Raw genomic sequence first — 17063 nt, 5'->3', positions numbered from 1 at the left:
GTGCCTAGATGACTTAAAAGTGAAAATTGCATTGAAAGCCAGTGAGACTTGATTCCTAAGTCACTTAAGTGCTCTTGAAAATTGCCAACCATATCAAGAGCTGAGTGGAGATATAGTTTAGTAGGGACTCCAGCCATAATGGTAGAGTGGATTTCTCATGCTCACAGAAAGTGTGGTGTGGGCTGGGAACTCTGTGATCACTGCTTAGTTTTAAGATACCTAAAGCCCTATTTAACACTGGAGGTAGATACGTTTTTTTTTATTTTGTGTATACTACATTTATAAGCTCAGGTACCCATGTTCGATGTCAATGTGGTGATTAAACTTTAGTGTAACAGCCTTCTTTACAACTATTTGATATGTGAGCAGACTTATTAAATGAAGGCTCTCCTTTGGTACTGGTGACTTCAGCTTGTGTCTTGAGTGAGCTTTAGTGCTCCCCTCCCCCAGGCAATTTAAAAGGGCCCGGGCCCCGGCTGCGCAGCGGAGCTGAGCAGCGTCTGCCTGCTCACTCCACACGTCTGCCAGCCCCTCTCTGCGGCCCAGGGGTGGGGCTCTGCCACTGCACACTGCCACCGCCCCGAGCATCCCTGCGGCCAATGGGAAGCTGCGGGGGCTGTGCCTGGGGGCAGCAGCGTGTGGCGGCCCCTCGGCCCAGCCCAGCCCACCTTGGAGCCCCAGGTAAGTGCCACACATCCCAACCCCCTCCCAAACTCCTTCCCAGAGCCTACACCCCCACCCCACACACTCCCTCCCCCCTCCAAACTCCCTCCCAGAGCCTGCACCCCTCCCCCCTCCTAGAGCCTGCAATCCCATCCCCTTCTCCTGCATTACCAGCCCAGAGCCTGCACCCAGCACCCAAACTCCCTCCCAGACCCTTAGGCAGGTGGGGGGCAGAGTTTTGGGGGGACAGAGTGACATTATTAGTCAGCTGGGAGGATTTGAGGACTGACAGTGGCCCTAAGGTAAATTGAGTTTGAGATCCCTGTTCTAAACTACGTCTTTTCATACTGAATCATGGACGTTTTTTATTGGAATTGGTGAATTTTCCTAAATGGTTGGAAGGAGTCTACCAGAAGAATTAACCTCTTGATCTCTACCCACTTAGGTGCATTACTTACAGGGGAAAGGTACATGAACTCCCATCCAGTAAGTAAAGAAAGCATCCCTCAAAAGTGGATCATTTGACAAGTTATGCAGAACTCCAATAGTGTGTTGCTCGCAGACCCCACAAACAGATCTCTGTGGTGTGCCCCACTCATGAAAGAGCTAGCTTCAATCTGAGACAACTCACATAGCTCTCACATTGATTGTAGACAGTATTTCAGTCAAGATTCTCTTTCCTGCCAAGTAACTGGTAATTAGACATATTGTGGTACACTGCCCAACCCCATCCTTGAAGAATTGCCTAGCACAGGAGACAACACCCATTCTGCCTTTCACATAGAGAGGATCCTATCTGTTTGAATCAACCATTTCTGGAAATACAAGGTCAGTGAAAGCTCTGAACCTCACCTCATGGATCTTATCTCAAAAGAGGTGCATCTAGAGCAGTGGTCACCAACCAGTCGATTACACTCTCTGGTGCCACAGCATGGCTGCCGCTAAGGCAGGCTCCCTGCCTGCCCTGGCCTCATGCCGCTCCCGAAGAGCCCAGCACAGCGCTACGGGCGGAGGGGGCAGGTCTCCCTCTGCACAGTACTCCTGCCTGGAAGCACTGCCCGTGCAGCTCCCATTGGCTGGGAATGGGGAGCTGTGGGGGCGGTGCTTGCAGAGAGGGGTGACGCGCAGAGCCCTATGCACCTCTCCCCAGGGGCCACAGGAGCATGTTGGCCACTTCCAAGAGCAGTGTGGGGCCAGGGCAGGCAGGGAGCCTGCCTTAGCCTTGCTGCGCTGCCAACCAGGAGCCACCCAAGGTAAGTGCTGCCTGGCAGGAGGCCGCACCCCAACCCCCTCCCAGAGCCAGAACCCCATACCCCCTCCTGTACTCCAAACCCCTTCTTGCACCCTGTCCCCCAGCCCTGAGCCCCCTCCTGCACCCCAAGCCCCTACCCCCCCTTAGAACCAGCACCCCAACACTCTGCCCCAGCCCAGAGCCCCCTCCTGTACCCAAACTCCTTCCCAGAGCTCCTTCTCCATTCTGCACCCCAATCCCCTGCCCCAGGGCCAGCCCAGAGAGCCCTCCCATGCTGCGAACCCCTTGGAGCCAGCCCGTAGCCTGCACCCCAACCCCCTACTCCAGCCCAGTGAGGGTGAGTGGGGGAGAGCGAGGAATGGGGGCAGGGGGAAGTGAGCGGGCAGGGCAGATCCTGGGTTGCTCTTAAATTCAAAAAGTGATCTTGGGCATAAAAAGGTTGGAGACCACTGATCTAGAGACTGTCCTAGAGAGAAAAGCTCCTTAAGAATGAAGCCCCATGTATGTACAACCCATCTCAAGCAGAAAGCATGTGATTACTTCAGTCTGATTGAGGGAATCTGGAAGCCCCTGCCTAACTGCAACTACAGCCTGAACAAGCCACTACTTCATGGAGGCAATCACATGTAGCAAAAAACACCTGACTTTAACACTACAGCATCCATAGCTGTCACCTCATATAGAGGTCTCCTATGCCATGCCATTACAGCAACTGTTATGGCTATCAGGACCTAAATCTATAACTTAATCCATTTTGAAGCACGATGGCTCCAATATGTCTTCTCCTAGGTCCACACCATTGATACTGTACCAGTGCAGAACGCCTTGAATCCAGCTGGGCTTCCACACAAGGTACCCCAATCATCTATGTGGGAAAAGCTGGAATGTTGGGTCTTTAAGAAGGAAGCCCATTGCCTCCGGCAGCACAAACAGATGTTTGGACAATTGGAAGGAACTCACACTGCAAGCAAGTGCATATGAGCTTCTTATGGCTCTAGCTACACAAGAGATCACCACATCTCATTCTCCCTTACAGCTATCTTCTGCCACAACAATTAAACTATTGATCAATATGGGCAACTCAGTCATGGGAGACAGAATCTTTGCAAGAACCAGCCCAAGACTATAGAACTCACTGCTGGATAGCATAAGAATAAGCACTAACCATGTGACTTTGCAGGATAAATGCAATACACCCCTCTGTTCTCAAGCTCTCTTCTAACCGCATCCTTACCCACACCTACACCCATCACACTTTTTCCAGGGGCTTGTCTACAGAGATTTAGTCACAACAGAGGGGTGTAAATTTTAGTCCTCACTAGCATATCATGCACTACTGGCTCCTGTGGAGCCTGATGGCATGCACTAAAAGTATGTTAATGTACTCTATATTAACACGCACTAAGGAACTTTTAGTACACCCCATCTGGGTCAGGTTAGTGTGCAACACATGAGGATTAAAATTTACATCCCTTTGCTGTGCACTAAAGTACCATGTTGACAAGCCTTAGGATAATAAATACAACATGCAAGCACACACAAGCCTACTTTTGCTAGAAGGTGGGAAAAGGTGGCGGGAGGGGAGAGAGAGAGGTTCTTACTCTTGGAAGGCTGTGACAGTTATTTCCATAGCCAAGTCTGAGAGTCGCCTTGTTACCCCCTGCTTTCTGCAAAAAGAATCTTTATTGAGGTAGCTGGGCATCAGCTCCCTGACACCACCAGCCTTTCAACCACTCAAGCACTCTCCTCTGGGCTATGGCAGCCCTAAATTTGCCTCACAGGTTAACAATAGATGCACCTCAATCCTCAAGTCCCTTTGAGTCATTCCCCTGTGATATCCAGCCCCCGACACCGGCTACTCACAGAAACTCCAGATTCTCTGCACCCAAAGGTTCAGCATACCCCAATTTACCAATTTTCCCTTAAACCACCACTCCTGTACAACACACGGCACTTGTGAGCACTTAAGCTTATTTTTGTTTTACTGTAAGAATGAAGATTTAACTAGAAACAAGAGTGGTGGAAACAAAAGGGTTACAATATCAAACAAAATCATAAAATGCGAATCTGAGTCTACACATATCAAGTTACCCTTCCAATTTAATAAAGTAGATTTTCCCCCAAAAGGTCAGTCTGTTGCAGGGATAGCTGGTTTCTTAGGAACCATAATCTGAAAGTTCAGGAAAACATCCCCGCTCCACACAGGGTTATCCTCAGTAAATGGATAGGATGTTTCTCCCTCCATGTTGTACCAAAAACAGCCTTCAGTTTCTATTCATAGACAGGGTGAATATCTGCTTGTTGTAATGTTTTCTCTTTTGTTTTTACCTTTAAGTGGTTTCATTTGTTTGTTGCTGTCTCTGATGGCTTACCATTCAAAGTCTTAGTATTGTTCAAGGCTAAACAACTGAGCTTGCATAGCATCACCAGCCAAACAGGATGAGGTGGCAACTCCCCCTTGCCCAAATGGGCCATTACAAGAATAAATTATCTCCAGGTGACTAATTTCTACTCTAAGAGCATAAAGCATACTTTCAATATAAATACATTGTTTTTTAAAAATACCTGTACATACACCTTGCAATGATTATGAATCTTAACAAGTTGTAAGATGGCTACACAAAGCTCATATGTTACTGTTCACAGATAAATGTCGTGTAAGACGTGTTTAGTGTAGTTAGTCTGTCAACTCTCGGTAAGAGATGTTTGAGAACAGGGGATCTATTGCCAAGGGGTCTCTGTCCCAGAGACACTCAAATATTATGGTATTAGGCTATGGCTGCCAAAGTATTTTACAGAAATGCATAATTGATGCCAGACCAAAAGGCTACATCCAGAATTATTAGTGTTGTTCTCTTATAAGAAACCTGTGATACTTCCAATGGTTGCACTGCATTCCCCACTCCCCACCCCCAAACACACTTAAGTGTTTGCAAAAGTCTGGAGAGCACAGCCAGTCACTTTCCTTAGGAAGCTACAAAAATTGCAGACACACTTTTCTACCTTTTCCTACCAGAAATACTAGATTGGGGGTCGGCAACCTTTCAGAAGTGGTGTGCTGAGTCTTCATTTATTCACTTCAATTTAAGGTTTTGTGTGCAAGTTTTTTAGGTCTCTCTCTAGAAGTCTATATATTATATAATTAAATTATTGTCATATGTAAAGTAAACAAGGTTTTCAAAATGTTTAAGAAGCTTCATTTAAAATTAAATTTAAATGCTGATCTTACACCACTGGCCCGCTCAGCCCACTGCCAGCCTGGGGTTCTGTTCACCTAGGCCAGCAGCAGGCTGAGCGAGGCCTGCGGCCGGGACCCCAGCTGGCAACGGGCCGGCAAACCCCAAACAGGCAGTGGGCAGAGTGGCTCAGCCCGCTGCCCGTCTGGAGTTCCGTCCTCTGGCTCCTGCCAGCCAAGGTCCTGGCTGCCGGCCCCTCTCAGCCCGCTGCCGGTCTGGGATCCCAGCCCTGACCACATAGAGTGGGTACCTACCTTCTCCTTGGTTCTAGCCCATTCTCTTCCTCTCTCTCTGCACTGAGCTGAGGGTGGGAGTACACTGAGCACAGGGCTGGGGGTGACGGAGCAGGCTGGGGGTTGGGGTGTAGGGTCTGGCCAGGAACTAGAATGAGGGAGGGGGCTCAGGGTTGGGGCAGGAGGTTTGGGTGTAGAGTGCTTACCTGGGCAGCTCCCATTTGGTGCGAGGGGTGCAGGTGGGAATGTGGCAGGGGGGTGTGCAGGAGCTCCTGTTTGGTGCTCAGGGTGGGGGTGGGAATCTGGGGGGTGCAAGAGTCAGGGCATGGGGGGTGCTGGAGTCATGGGGGGGTGCAGGGGTCAGGACAGAGGGCTGGGGGTGCGGGCTAGGGTTGTGGGGGTGCTCCCAGCCCCCTGCCTAGAGTGGCTCACGGCAGGGGACTGGAGGGGATATGCCCTGATTCCAACCCCCTTCCCCAAGGCCCCGTCCCCACCTCGTCTCCGCCTCCTCCCTGGAGCGGCGAGCATGCTGCGGCTCCGCTTCTCCCCCTCCCTCGCAAGGACCATCAACTGATCGGTGGCAGGGACAGAGAGGAGGAGAGGCAGGAATCCAGGACGCTGGGGAAAGAGGCGGGGTGGGGGGAGAGCTTGCCTGCCTTGCAGCAGTAGCCGGCAGGACCAAGCTTCTTCACCCTGCCCCCGCTGGGGGGAGGAGAGCGAGGGGGGAAGGCGGAGAAGAGCAGGCCGGGGCGGGCAGGATTTTTAATGGCACGCTGCTGCCTGCCGGGGTCCCGGCCACTGGCCCAGCTCAGCCTGCTGCCAACCTGGGTTCGGCAGCAGGCTGAGCAGGGCCAGCAGCTGGGACCCAGCAGGCAGCAGTGTGCCATTAAAAATCAGCTCGCAAGCCATAGGTTGCCGACCCTGTACTAGATCCTTCATATTCAGGATGCCCTTTCCTTTTATTCAGAAATACCTGAAATAAAGAATCTGTTTCTTCTTTCACCTAGTGGCATGAGCTGAATGGTATTCTTTGTCAGGAGAAATTAAACTTCTGGTAGCCTTCAGGAAATTATTTAAGATCAATTCAGTAGCCCCACTTAACAATGCTGGAGACCCAGAGCCTTCAGTGACAAATGTCCTTTAAGTCTCTCCCCTCCCCCTTTCCCATAGGGAGGTATACTAGCTAACCCAGAGAAGCCAAAGGATTCCAGGCCAACAGCTCAGTGACGCTGGTACTAGAGCTTTGCACCAAAAATGTCTCGTGTGCTTCATGCTGAAAAAGGTGACAACCTCAAAGGGATTCACTGCAACAAATAAGAATGCTTAAACAAGTCTTTCAGAATGCCCTTCAGATCACAAATTTTCGTAAGTGTTCCACAAAGCTATGCTAGCACTATGAGATAGTTAAATCCCAAAATGCCCTGATACAGGACCAGCTGAAAGAACTACATATGAACATGATAAAAGTAAAGGAGTACTTGTGGCACCTTAGAGACTAACCAATTTATTTGAGCATGAGCTTTCGTGAGCTACAGCTCACTTCATCGGATGCATACCGTGGAAACTGCAGTAGACGTTATATACACACAGAGACCATGAAACAATACTCCCTCCCACCCCACTGTCCTGCTGGTAATAGCTTATCTAAAGTGATCATCAAGTTGGGCCATTTCCAGCACAAATCCAGGTTTTCTCACCCTCCCCCCCCCCCCCCCCCCACAAACTCACTCTCCTGCTGGTAATAGCCCATCCAAAGTGACCACTCTCTTCACAATGCGTATGATAATCAAGGTGGGCCATTTCCTGCACAAATCCAGGTTCTCTCACCCCCTCACCCCCCTCCAAAAACCACACACACAAACTCACTCTCCTGCTGGTAATAGCTCATCCAAAGTGACCACTCTCCCTATAATGTGCATGGTAATTACCAGCAGGAGATTGAGTTTGTGTGTGTGGTTTTTGGAGGGGGGTGAGGGGGTGAGAGAACCTGGATTTGTGCAGGAAATGGCCCACCTTGATTATCATACGCATTGTGAAGAGAGTGGTCACTTTGGATGGGCTATTACCAGCAGGAGAGTGAGTTTGGGGGGGGGGGGGGGGGGCGCGGAGGGTGAGAAAACCTGGATTTGTGCTGGAAATGGCCCAACTTGATGATCACTTTAGATAAGCTATTACCAGCAGGACAGTGGGGTGGGAGGGGGTATTGTTTCATGGTCTCTGTGTGTATATAACGTCTACTGCAGTTTCCACGGTATGCATCCGATGAAGTGAGCTGTAGCTCACGAAAGCTCATGCTCAAATAAATTGGTTAGTCTCTAAGGTGCTACAAGTACTCCTTTTCTTTTTGCAAAGACAGACTAACATGGCTGTTACTCTGAAACCCATGATAAAAGTGTTCTTTCAAACTAATCTGCAGTGTAGACATGCTGAACCAATGCAAAGACAATCCATGCAAATAACTCTTATATGCAACCCATGTCCCTGTAATAGCATACTTGCTTAGTACAGATGGAACCAAAGAATTCCAAAGAGATGGGCTGTAACATGAATTGGACATGCTACAAGAAAGCCCAACAGCCTTATGTATCTGGAAGTTTGGGATGGAGGAAGACTAAAAACAACATTTATCTATGTTGCAGGTAATACTTCATGTTTGTAATCCAAACTTTGTGTCAAACTATCAACACTTATAATATCCTAGTAGATAAAATAAGCCATTGTAAATAAATGTGAGGTTTTCCTGCATTATGTCAGATACATTTATTTTAAGACACGTGGAACTGGATTTGGTAACTGCAACTGGAGTAACTGACTTTGGCCCATAAGGGAAGCAGAAACAGAAATGTGGTAATAGTGTAGTCACTCTGTCAAGGCTGAATCTGGTTTTGATTCCCCTTCCCAGCTAGTGCAGCTGGCATAGGCCAAGATGAACATAAGGAGAGCCAGAAGACCCAAGGGATTCCAAACCTGGCATCCTTATCCACAGTGAATGGGTGTGTTATTTTTAAATTTTGTAAATAAGCACCTAGGTGCTAGATAATAAAAAACAACCAATAAAAGGAATGGCCTGCTTTTCCTGAGTCAGAGCAATTAGGACACTGAAAGATCTTATAGTAACTCCAGCAAAGATTGTATGCTCTTTTCAGAATGTCTGGAATATAAAATTTTATGGTATACCCTTCCAGCTTGGTCTGCTGGATGTATATTTGTGGAAGCATCAGCTACCTGTTTCCTTTCCCTTGACTAGAATATTTAAATTGTGGAGAATACTTCAATAAACTAAAAAAGTTATTGTGTCCAGGACATCTGGATGAAGGGGAAGAGATAGAAGAAACTTTTATTCCATTAAATTAATCAAAAAAATCCTGCCCAGGCTGACGTTTACAAGTCAAAGATGATCCTTGTGAAAGGTGTTAAGGGACTGCCAAAAAAAAAAATTTCCAAAGAGAACACTCTTGCTTGCAATGCTTTGCAAAAAAATGAAGTTCCTTATTTTAATTTATGAAATGTCTGAACTTGTCAAATAAGGAAAACATTTTACATCAAGGAAAGTTACAGACAACTTTAAGTAAAATACATGAAAAATTCAGACTACATGCTCTATAGCACTCTCATGCAACAGTTCAAACACTGTTTTAAAAACTAAAATTACCATTTTCAGCAAGTTTAACTGTTTCAATTTACCTTACTAACAACACTGTTTCAGAGGCTTAAATATGCTATATGCTTAAATATACTGTAGAAATTACTGCTAGTATCCCTCTATATAACAGAATTCTTATTTTTAATAAACCCACTGACAACTGAGCTATGCAACATATTTTGATGGTAAATACATTTTAGTGTATTAATTAGTACATTTATTTGCTTGCTGTTGGGTAATTTGGAGAAAATTATAGTGCTTCTATAATAAAAGGGTATTAACTACATTTCATTTTGCCAGGAAAGATGTCACAAAGATACTCTGTTTCATCAACAACCTGTAACTGACCGCAATCATTTTTTCAAACCCAAAGCAACTGATTTCTAAGATTCAGCTTTCAGCAAAAAGAGTGAATGTTGATACATGGACCCTTTCAATACTAGCACCTTGTGTCTTGTAATGAGGAAAATACCATGGATGGCATCACCACAGTAGAGTACTTCCATTGGGAATGCATATTGCATTAACTTTCATCATAAGAGAAAATTCATTCAATCCCCAAACATCTGTTACGTAAAGTTACATTTGGCAGGAAAATATTTCAAAAGGAGAAAAAATTTTCCAGACTAAAAGTAGTATGAACTGAAGTACCACTCAATTAAAGGTGGATTCTCATTAGGGCTGGGTGGAAACTGGATTTTTTGTTTTGTGGGAAATGCTGCGAGTTTGAAAAATAAACTGTTCCAAAAGAGAACAAAGGCAAAAAGTTTCAAAATTTCCAGCAAAACAAAATTTGTGGGAAAAGCTGTTTCGGGTCAACAGAAAAACTGTATTATGGAATAGTAAAAAAAATTAAAATAATTTCAAAACTGAAAATAACGACATTTTCCAAAAAGATTGAAGCAGAACTTATTTTCCCCAGCCATTAAAGTGACATCAGGAGTCCAATAAGTCTAGGTGTCTCCCCAGGGACTTCCTGAGTCATCTATTTTGAATTTCTTCCTCTGAAAGAACCGAATCTAATTGGAATGATTTAATAATTCTGGAAATACTCCCCAGTGACAAGAATGTAGTTTCTCCTCCCAGCTACTAAACACTTCCAATCATCCTGCAAATCTGTGATGCTCCCCACCTGGACTCTGAGAATCCATCCTGGGGTGAACCAGCCTGGATGTCTAATCTCCCCAAAGCTCACCTGAGAGTAGACAGACAGCTTGAGTCTGGGCAACTGGATTGGCCACTGGGAGCAGAAGAGGATGCCTCAGCCTCCACGCACCAAGAGACAGGAAAGAAGGCAAGACTCAGAGGGAGCCCTGGAGGGCTGGTTCCCCACCTTGAAATCTCCACCTTGCCCCCTCTTAGAAGCTGGGCCCCTCCACACTTTGATCCTGCCTGTCCCATGCCTGGTGTGCTTGGTGCAGAAGGGCAGGGCCCCAGGGTGTTTCTGGGGCAGGCCCACGCCTTGTGCTGTGTAAGGGTCAGGCACAGCCTCAGCACTGAGTCCATGTCCTAGCAGTGGGGAGGCTACAGGGTGACCTCTCACCTTCGTACACCCAGCGGCCTGCGCTCCCCACTGCCATACTAAAAATTCTGCAAGATTTATTTATCAATAAATAAATGCAGAGGCTTAAAATATTGTGCGCAGAATTTTTAATTTTTTGGCACAGAATGCCCTCAGAAATAATTTCCTAAATGGACCACACTTTTGTAAGCACATGTGTGGTTCCAAGTACCACTTATGAATCCTGCATGATTTTTCAGATGAGATGTGTTCTTGCAACTACAACATTCTGGCACAGTGAATTCTTCCCCCCACATCACCAGCTATAAGCTTTTAGTTTTACACATGTATTCAACTTTGTTTTCTTTACCAGAGCAAGTATTAAAGATCAATACACTTTATTATTACAGACTTTTATCTCAGTGGTTAGGGCTACAGAGATAACATTTGAGGTAAGAAGTTCAAGATTTAATAAAAAATTTTCATAAAGACTTAACATTGCCTAAAAGTTGGGGTTGTTTTTTTTTTTGTTTAAATCCTAAATCTTGAACGTGTAAGGTATTATATTTCAGCTCTGGCCATTAGCCACATAACCTCATAGTAAGGCATATGGTTTCAGTATAAATTACCTACTCAACTAAAATACAAGTATTTCAAAACACAAATTTACTAAGTAAGACTTTTTCAAAATTTCCTAAACACTTTCGCCCCCCTTTTTTAACATTTTTTTAAAAAAAACAGCAACCTATGGAATAGCCCAAAAAAGAACATTACAAAGAGAACTAAATTTCCCGTAATGTGTCAGTAAATTCAGCTTAGGTTTTCACATGGGCTCAAGACAACATTCACTCTGACCCTGAAGCCATTCTAGATACTGACTCAAAGCAATTGAAGCTGAGCTTTTTGATGAGACTCTATAATAGGTACTTAAGAACTTTAGAATTCCATTGTCTTTAAGAAAAAGAGATAATTCTTCTCTACAAATCTGTGATTGGGAACTTGACAGAAACATAAAGGATGGTGTTCGCATTTAAGTAGCTATCCTTTTCGAGAACAAAGTCACCCCTCACAAGATGGTTTGATAGGTCTCCTGTTTGATAGCTAACCAGACCTCCTCAAAATGTGAGAGAGCTGAATAAGTATAGACCATATATATACATTTTTGCAACTGAACATCATTAGGGCTGAATTAAAAAGTGTATTCATAATAGCAACTTAATGTAGTTGAACTATGGTGCTTTATCTGCTACAAATTTACTCTGTTTAAAGTCTATGTATGAAATATTTAGATTTGTAGATGAGCACATTACATGAATAAATCTGGTTCCTACTGTTCTATTCAGGTTTTTACTTAAAACAAACACATCTTTGGTCCCAGAGCAGTAGCCACTTAACAATAACAAAATATGATTGTTCTCACTACATACACATCACTTTCTCTTCCTACATTTGTGTAAAATATAGAGAGCATGCACACACACACATGTTATGGCATTTACATCTTTAAACTGTGAACTCCTTTTTTGTGTCAGGAATAAAAATCTCAGTTTTAACTATGTATTAGCAAAGTTTTGACTGCTGACATTACCATTCTTGTCTACTACAGAAGTAAAGCTATTAGACCTAGAGTTAGAAACAAATGATGATTATTATTACTTACAGAAAAGAAGAATTATCTCACTGACAGAAGTCTGAGTTGTGGGATCAAGAGTCTAATCCCAGCCATGCCACAGACCTATTCCCTGTCTGAGTTTTCCCATCTGTAAAGTGTACTGGAATCAAACAAAAAATATTTCCCAGGGATTATGCAATGCATAATTCATTTGTGTTTGTGAAATGCTAAAAATTTGGTTAGTGTGTGCTATAAATAAATATGAAAACACTTTTACTACTAAGGTAAGAATATGGCAACTGTTTAGCAACTGGTGTAGTAAAAGTAGAGGGCCTAGAAGTAGAGTCTAATGACCCACAGCACATGGATGCCCAGGCTCCCAAATCACTCACCTGCTTTTGAAAGTTTTACTGTCAGTGACTAATGCAAGAGACCGGGAGTCAGGGTTTCTGGGTTCTAAACCTAGCTCTAGAACCAATTTGATATGTGACATTGGCCAAGTCACTTCATCTTTGTGCCTAAATCTCCCAAAACCTCAAAATACTTTGTATATCCAAGTGCTGAACTCATTCTGCAAACAGTGATTTAAACCTCAAAACCCCAGTAAGAGAAGTATTACCTCCTTTTACAGATTGGGAAACACACAGAGGCTAGTTAAGGGATAAGCCCAAAAGTCTCACCATGTCTGTGATGATAGACATAAATTAGAGCCCAGGTATCCTGAACTCCAACCCGGTGCCCAATTCACAGCAGCAGACCTCATGCTGCAATAGCGATTAAGGGAACAATCCCGCAAACACACAGGAGTAGTCCCACTGAAATTCGTCAATATCCGACAAGCGCTTTGAGATCCTCAAACACAAAATAAACTGATTGTAAAAGCGTACTACAGCTTCTCCGATGCACACCACAAAGGAGCCGTGGGGGCGGGGGGACCGCCTGAAGACCCCCGACTTTCGGTTTTGACCCAGAGACAGACCCCTTGACGTTGCACCTGTCACCACCACGACGGCCCTACATTAAAGCGAGGCGCGCACTCGCGTCTCCATCTCTCCGGGCAAAGGGAGGCCGGGAGCCCCGCACCACGAGCGGGGACCGGGCCGAGGCTTCCCCCCGCTGCAGATACATTGCCGTAGCCCGGCCCGCCGCTGCCCCCTGCGCCTCGCCCCCGCCCCAGGCCGCCCGCCGGAGCCACCTGCGCCGCCTGCACTTGTTGAGCAGGAGGAGCGTGCGCGCCGGGGCCCCCCCGCCTTAACCCTTGGGAGCCAGGCGCTGTCGCCACGGCCGGGGGGACCCGGGCGAGCGGCGGCGCAGCTGAGCGGAGCAGCCCCCTCCCAAGCCGCTGCATCGGAGCCATGAGGAGCGGCGCCGGCTGGGCCTGCCGGCAGCCAGAGATTCCCCCCCCCCCCCCCCCCCGCCGCGGCCTCCCGCGCCCGTCACCCCCTGCCCAGCAAGGCACCGCGGTCCCCCGGCCCCTCCCGCTACGCGGGGAGGGGAGACACTCCGTCCCGCCGCCCCCTTCACCTGGGCCCCCAGGCAGCCCCGGCCCCGCCGTGCGCACCCCGCTCCCGGGCCACACGGCTGGGAGCCTCGTCCCCGGCGGGGGGGGCGGGCGGCGCAGCTCACACCTCCACCTCCGCCTGCGCGGCGGCTCTCAGGCCGCACAGAGCCCAGGGGCCGGGGAAGCCCAGGCAGCGGCTCCGGGGGTGGTCTCCAGTACACCCCGCTCGGCGGCCCCTCTCCCCGCCCGGGCCTCACCTCCTCTGGGATGGCCGGCTCGCCGCCGCCGCCGCCGCCGCTGCCCCCCGGGAACGAGGCCCCAGCTCCGGGTGGCGGCTCAGGCTCCATGTCCCCGTTGAAGAGCGAGGCCCCCTCGGAGCTACTGCCGCTGCTCAGCGCCGCCATCTTGGGTCGAAGCGCTGGAGGAAGGGGAGGGGTGGGAGGGGGAAGCCGCGTCCCCGCTGCCGGGCCGCCCCAGCCGCGACCCGTAGTGGGAGGGGGGGGGGAAGACCACACAACCCGGAGAGCTCTAGCGGCCCGCGCCACTACACGTCACACCCGGCCCGTGACGTCACCTATAATAGCCGCTGTCACTGCGCATGGGCCGTCTGATGTCACGGGGAAACACCTTGACGTCACGGAGGGACTAAACGTCACCCAAGGAACTTAGAGGGAGCGGGGTGTAACCCCGCCCCTTTCCTATAAGCCCTTCCCACGACCCTCTCAGTAACATCCTCAAAGCCGCTTTCTAGCCTCCCCCAATGCCATCTTCACAGCACCCCCACCTCAGCCCTAAAGCCCCTTCCATGCACACCCTCCCTCCCTGCTCCCCACAGCCTTTCCCCTCTCTACACATACCTCCCTCTCCATAGACCCCTCCTTCCAGCCAGCCCCTTTTTGCCACTAACAGCCTTCTCCACCTAGCATCTTCTCAGGGCCTGGGTTCTCCTCTCTGACCCAATGCTCCAGCCTTTCCTGAGGCTCTCTCCCCCTCAAAACTGCTTGTCCCTTAGCTCCCCTCACACAACCCCCATCTTCCTTCACACAGAGACTAATCACACTGCACTCCTGCTCCCCAGTAGCCACACAGCCATCCTCCATTGTCCTCTTACCCTAGTTAGGGCACAAAATCTCTTTGGTATGGTATTAGCCTGTTGACCCCTCATTCTTCCAATTTAGCAATTAGTAGTAGTATGAAGCACTGAACTAGCATATTTTCAACCTAAAAATACACCATTAGCAAATCAGGCAAGGGCAGGAAGCACAATGACAAGTCACTGGTTGGAAGTAGGATACTCACTTCTTCTAGGGTGGGGTTTCTACTAGGAGAGTGGGCTCAGAAGGTTAAATTCTGGCTCTCTGCTATAGGAAGACAGTCTTCCAACAAGTGGGGGGGGGGGTCAAAAGCAACAATAATACGTCAGAACGGGCTGCTCGTCTACTAAACTGGCATGCCACAAAGCAACTAAAAAAACAAACAAAAACCCCAAACTTAAAAGAAAAAAACACCTTTGTACTGAGAAAATATTACATAAAAAGAAAAGTCATTTGTAAAGAGGAAAAGTGCTTTTCTAGGAGTATTTAGTTCAGATTTTTCAACTGTGTCCACTGATTCTAGGATGACCAACCTGAAGAGCTTAGCATCTGATTTTCAGAGGTGTTGGGTGCCTGCAGCCCCCCGGCTTTATTTGGAAACTCAGGCCCTAGATGTCTCGATTTGGACACCGAGGTAAAATCCTGGCCCAAGAGAAGTCAATGGGAGTTTTGCCGGTGATTTCAGTGGGACCGTGACTTCACTTCTGAAATTAGTAGGTGAAATGTGTATATAAAAAAGGAGGGTGGGAGAAAGCTGAATGTAAACTTAAAGGGGCCCACAATCACAATTCTGTATATTTTCATGGGTAAAATATTCTCTTCAAAACTACAGTATGTTATAGAACCTTAAGGCTTTGATCCTGCAGAAGAAACCTTAGACACAAGGGTTTGCCTGCGCAGATCCAGTTGAATGACTGGGGTCTAAGGGTGCATATTTAAGTACTGAATATCTGAAGAGTCCAAAGTTAAGACTGTACAGGCAAAATTATCTTTAACCCCTTTACAACACTGTCCCTAATTATATAACATACTATTTCCCAAATTGCAGTTGGAAAAAAAATGCATAGTACGAGTGCTGACATTATTATTAAAATACATTTCCAAGAGAGGTAATACCTTACAGTATAAGTTAACAATATACCAGAATATTATAATAAAAATTATTATACAATGGGAAAATATTGCAAGATGCTACAACTGTTTAAATGTGTTAAATGTTATGTAAGACATCTTTTTATGCACAAAAGGAACAGCTAAAGGGACTCTGCCAGCTTGAAAAATCAATTTTCAGACATAATTGTGACTAGAGTAGATATATTTAACACTTACGATTATTAAAACAGAGAGAAGTTAAAAACAAAACACCTATAATATTTTCAGTTTGTTTATTGACAGCCTGAGCCTCCAAACATTTATGCCCATGCTTAACTTTATTTATGTATGTAAGTGTTTGCAGGATCAGGCTTTTAGTTGCTCTCTTGCTGAAACTATCATCATGATATCCTCAAGAAAGCAACAGAAAAACCTTTTAAAAGATTACCAAAACTACATCAAAACAAACAAACAAATCAAGCCACACTATTTAAAGGATGTTCTGTCACAACCTGGAATATTTTAAATTAGTCAGTTAAACAGATTCAAGTTGACAGCGTCCCTTTGAGATGGCACAAGCATCCTTAACTTTTGCATTTCCTGACATTTGACATGCAGCCTTCTCATTCTATTAATGCAGTTTTGGGATGCTGAATACTCTATAAATATATATACACAATAACTTTTAGTTTTATATGGCACTTTTCACACTCAAGTTAGTGCTTTGTAAAAGCACTTGGAAATGAGTTAGGTGCTGGTAGTACTTTCCATGTTAAGTAAATATAACAGTTATTTATTGTATGAACTCAGCAATAGCTCCCATACAGACTGGAACATTAGATCCTGTTTTATTAGGAGGAGGAAAGTTGGCCACAAGTCTGCTCAAAATTATTCCCTGCTCTGTTCAAAAGGCCACACAATATTTAACTCCCACCTGGACAGCCATCAGAGATATGCAGAAAGGATTTGTTTAACAAGTCATCTGACACACTACACCTTAACAACACAGCACCTCCCTTCTAGGGCAGTACAGTATCATCACTGAATAGAAGCCAAAAAAAAAAGAGTACTAGTGGCACCTTAGAGACTAACCAATTTATTTGAGCATAAGCTTTCGTGAGCTACAGCTCACTTCATCGGATGAAGCTCACGAAAGCTTATGCTCAAATAAATTGGTTAGTCTCTAAGGTGCCACTAGTACTCCTTTTCTTTTTGCGAATACAGACTAACACGGCT

General features: G+C 46.4%; 1 protein-coding gene across 3 annotated transcripts in view; it reads right to left on the bottom strand.

Annotated features, from left to right (window-relative positions):
• The window catches only part of BRAF (B-Raf proto-oncogene, serine/threonine kinase), a 121870-nt gene extending 107698 nt beyond the window's left edge, over positions 1-14172 (bottom strand). The window contains exon 1 of one of the 3 annotated variants that reach the window (XM_048830666.2): positions 13899-14172. In XM_048830666.2, the coding sequence (XP_048686623.2) occupies positions 13899-14045 (147 nt within the window). In that variant the 5' untranslated portion in view covers positions 14046-14172. The remainder of the gene's footprint in view (positions 1-13898) is intronic. The other 2 variants (XM_048830652.2, XM_048830642.2) reach the window with 2 other exon arrangements.
• Positions 14173-17063: the final 2891 nt, after the last annotated feature.

Source organism: Caretta caretta, chromosome 1, assembly GCF_965140235.1.
Source record: "Caretta caretta isolate rCarCar2 chromosome 1, rCarCar1.hap1, whole genome shotgun sequence".
Classification (NCBI taxonomy): domain Eukaryota; kingdom Metazoa; phylum Chordata; order Testudines; family Cheloniidae; genus Caretta; species Caretta caretta.
The sequence above is the reverse complement of the archived record's forward strand: the minus strand, read 5'-3'. Positions and strand labels throughout refer to the sequence as shown.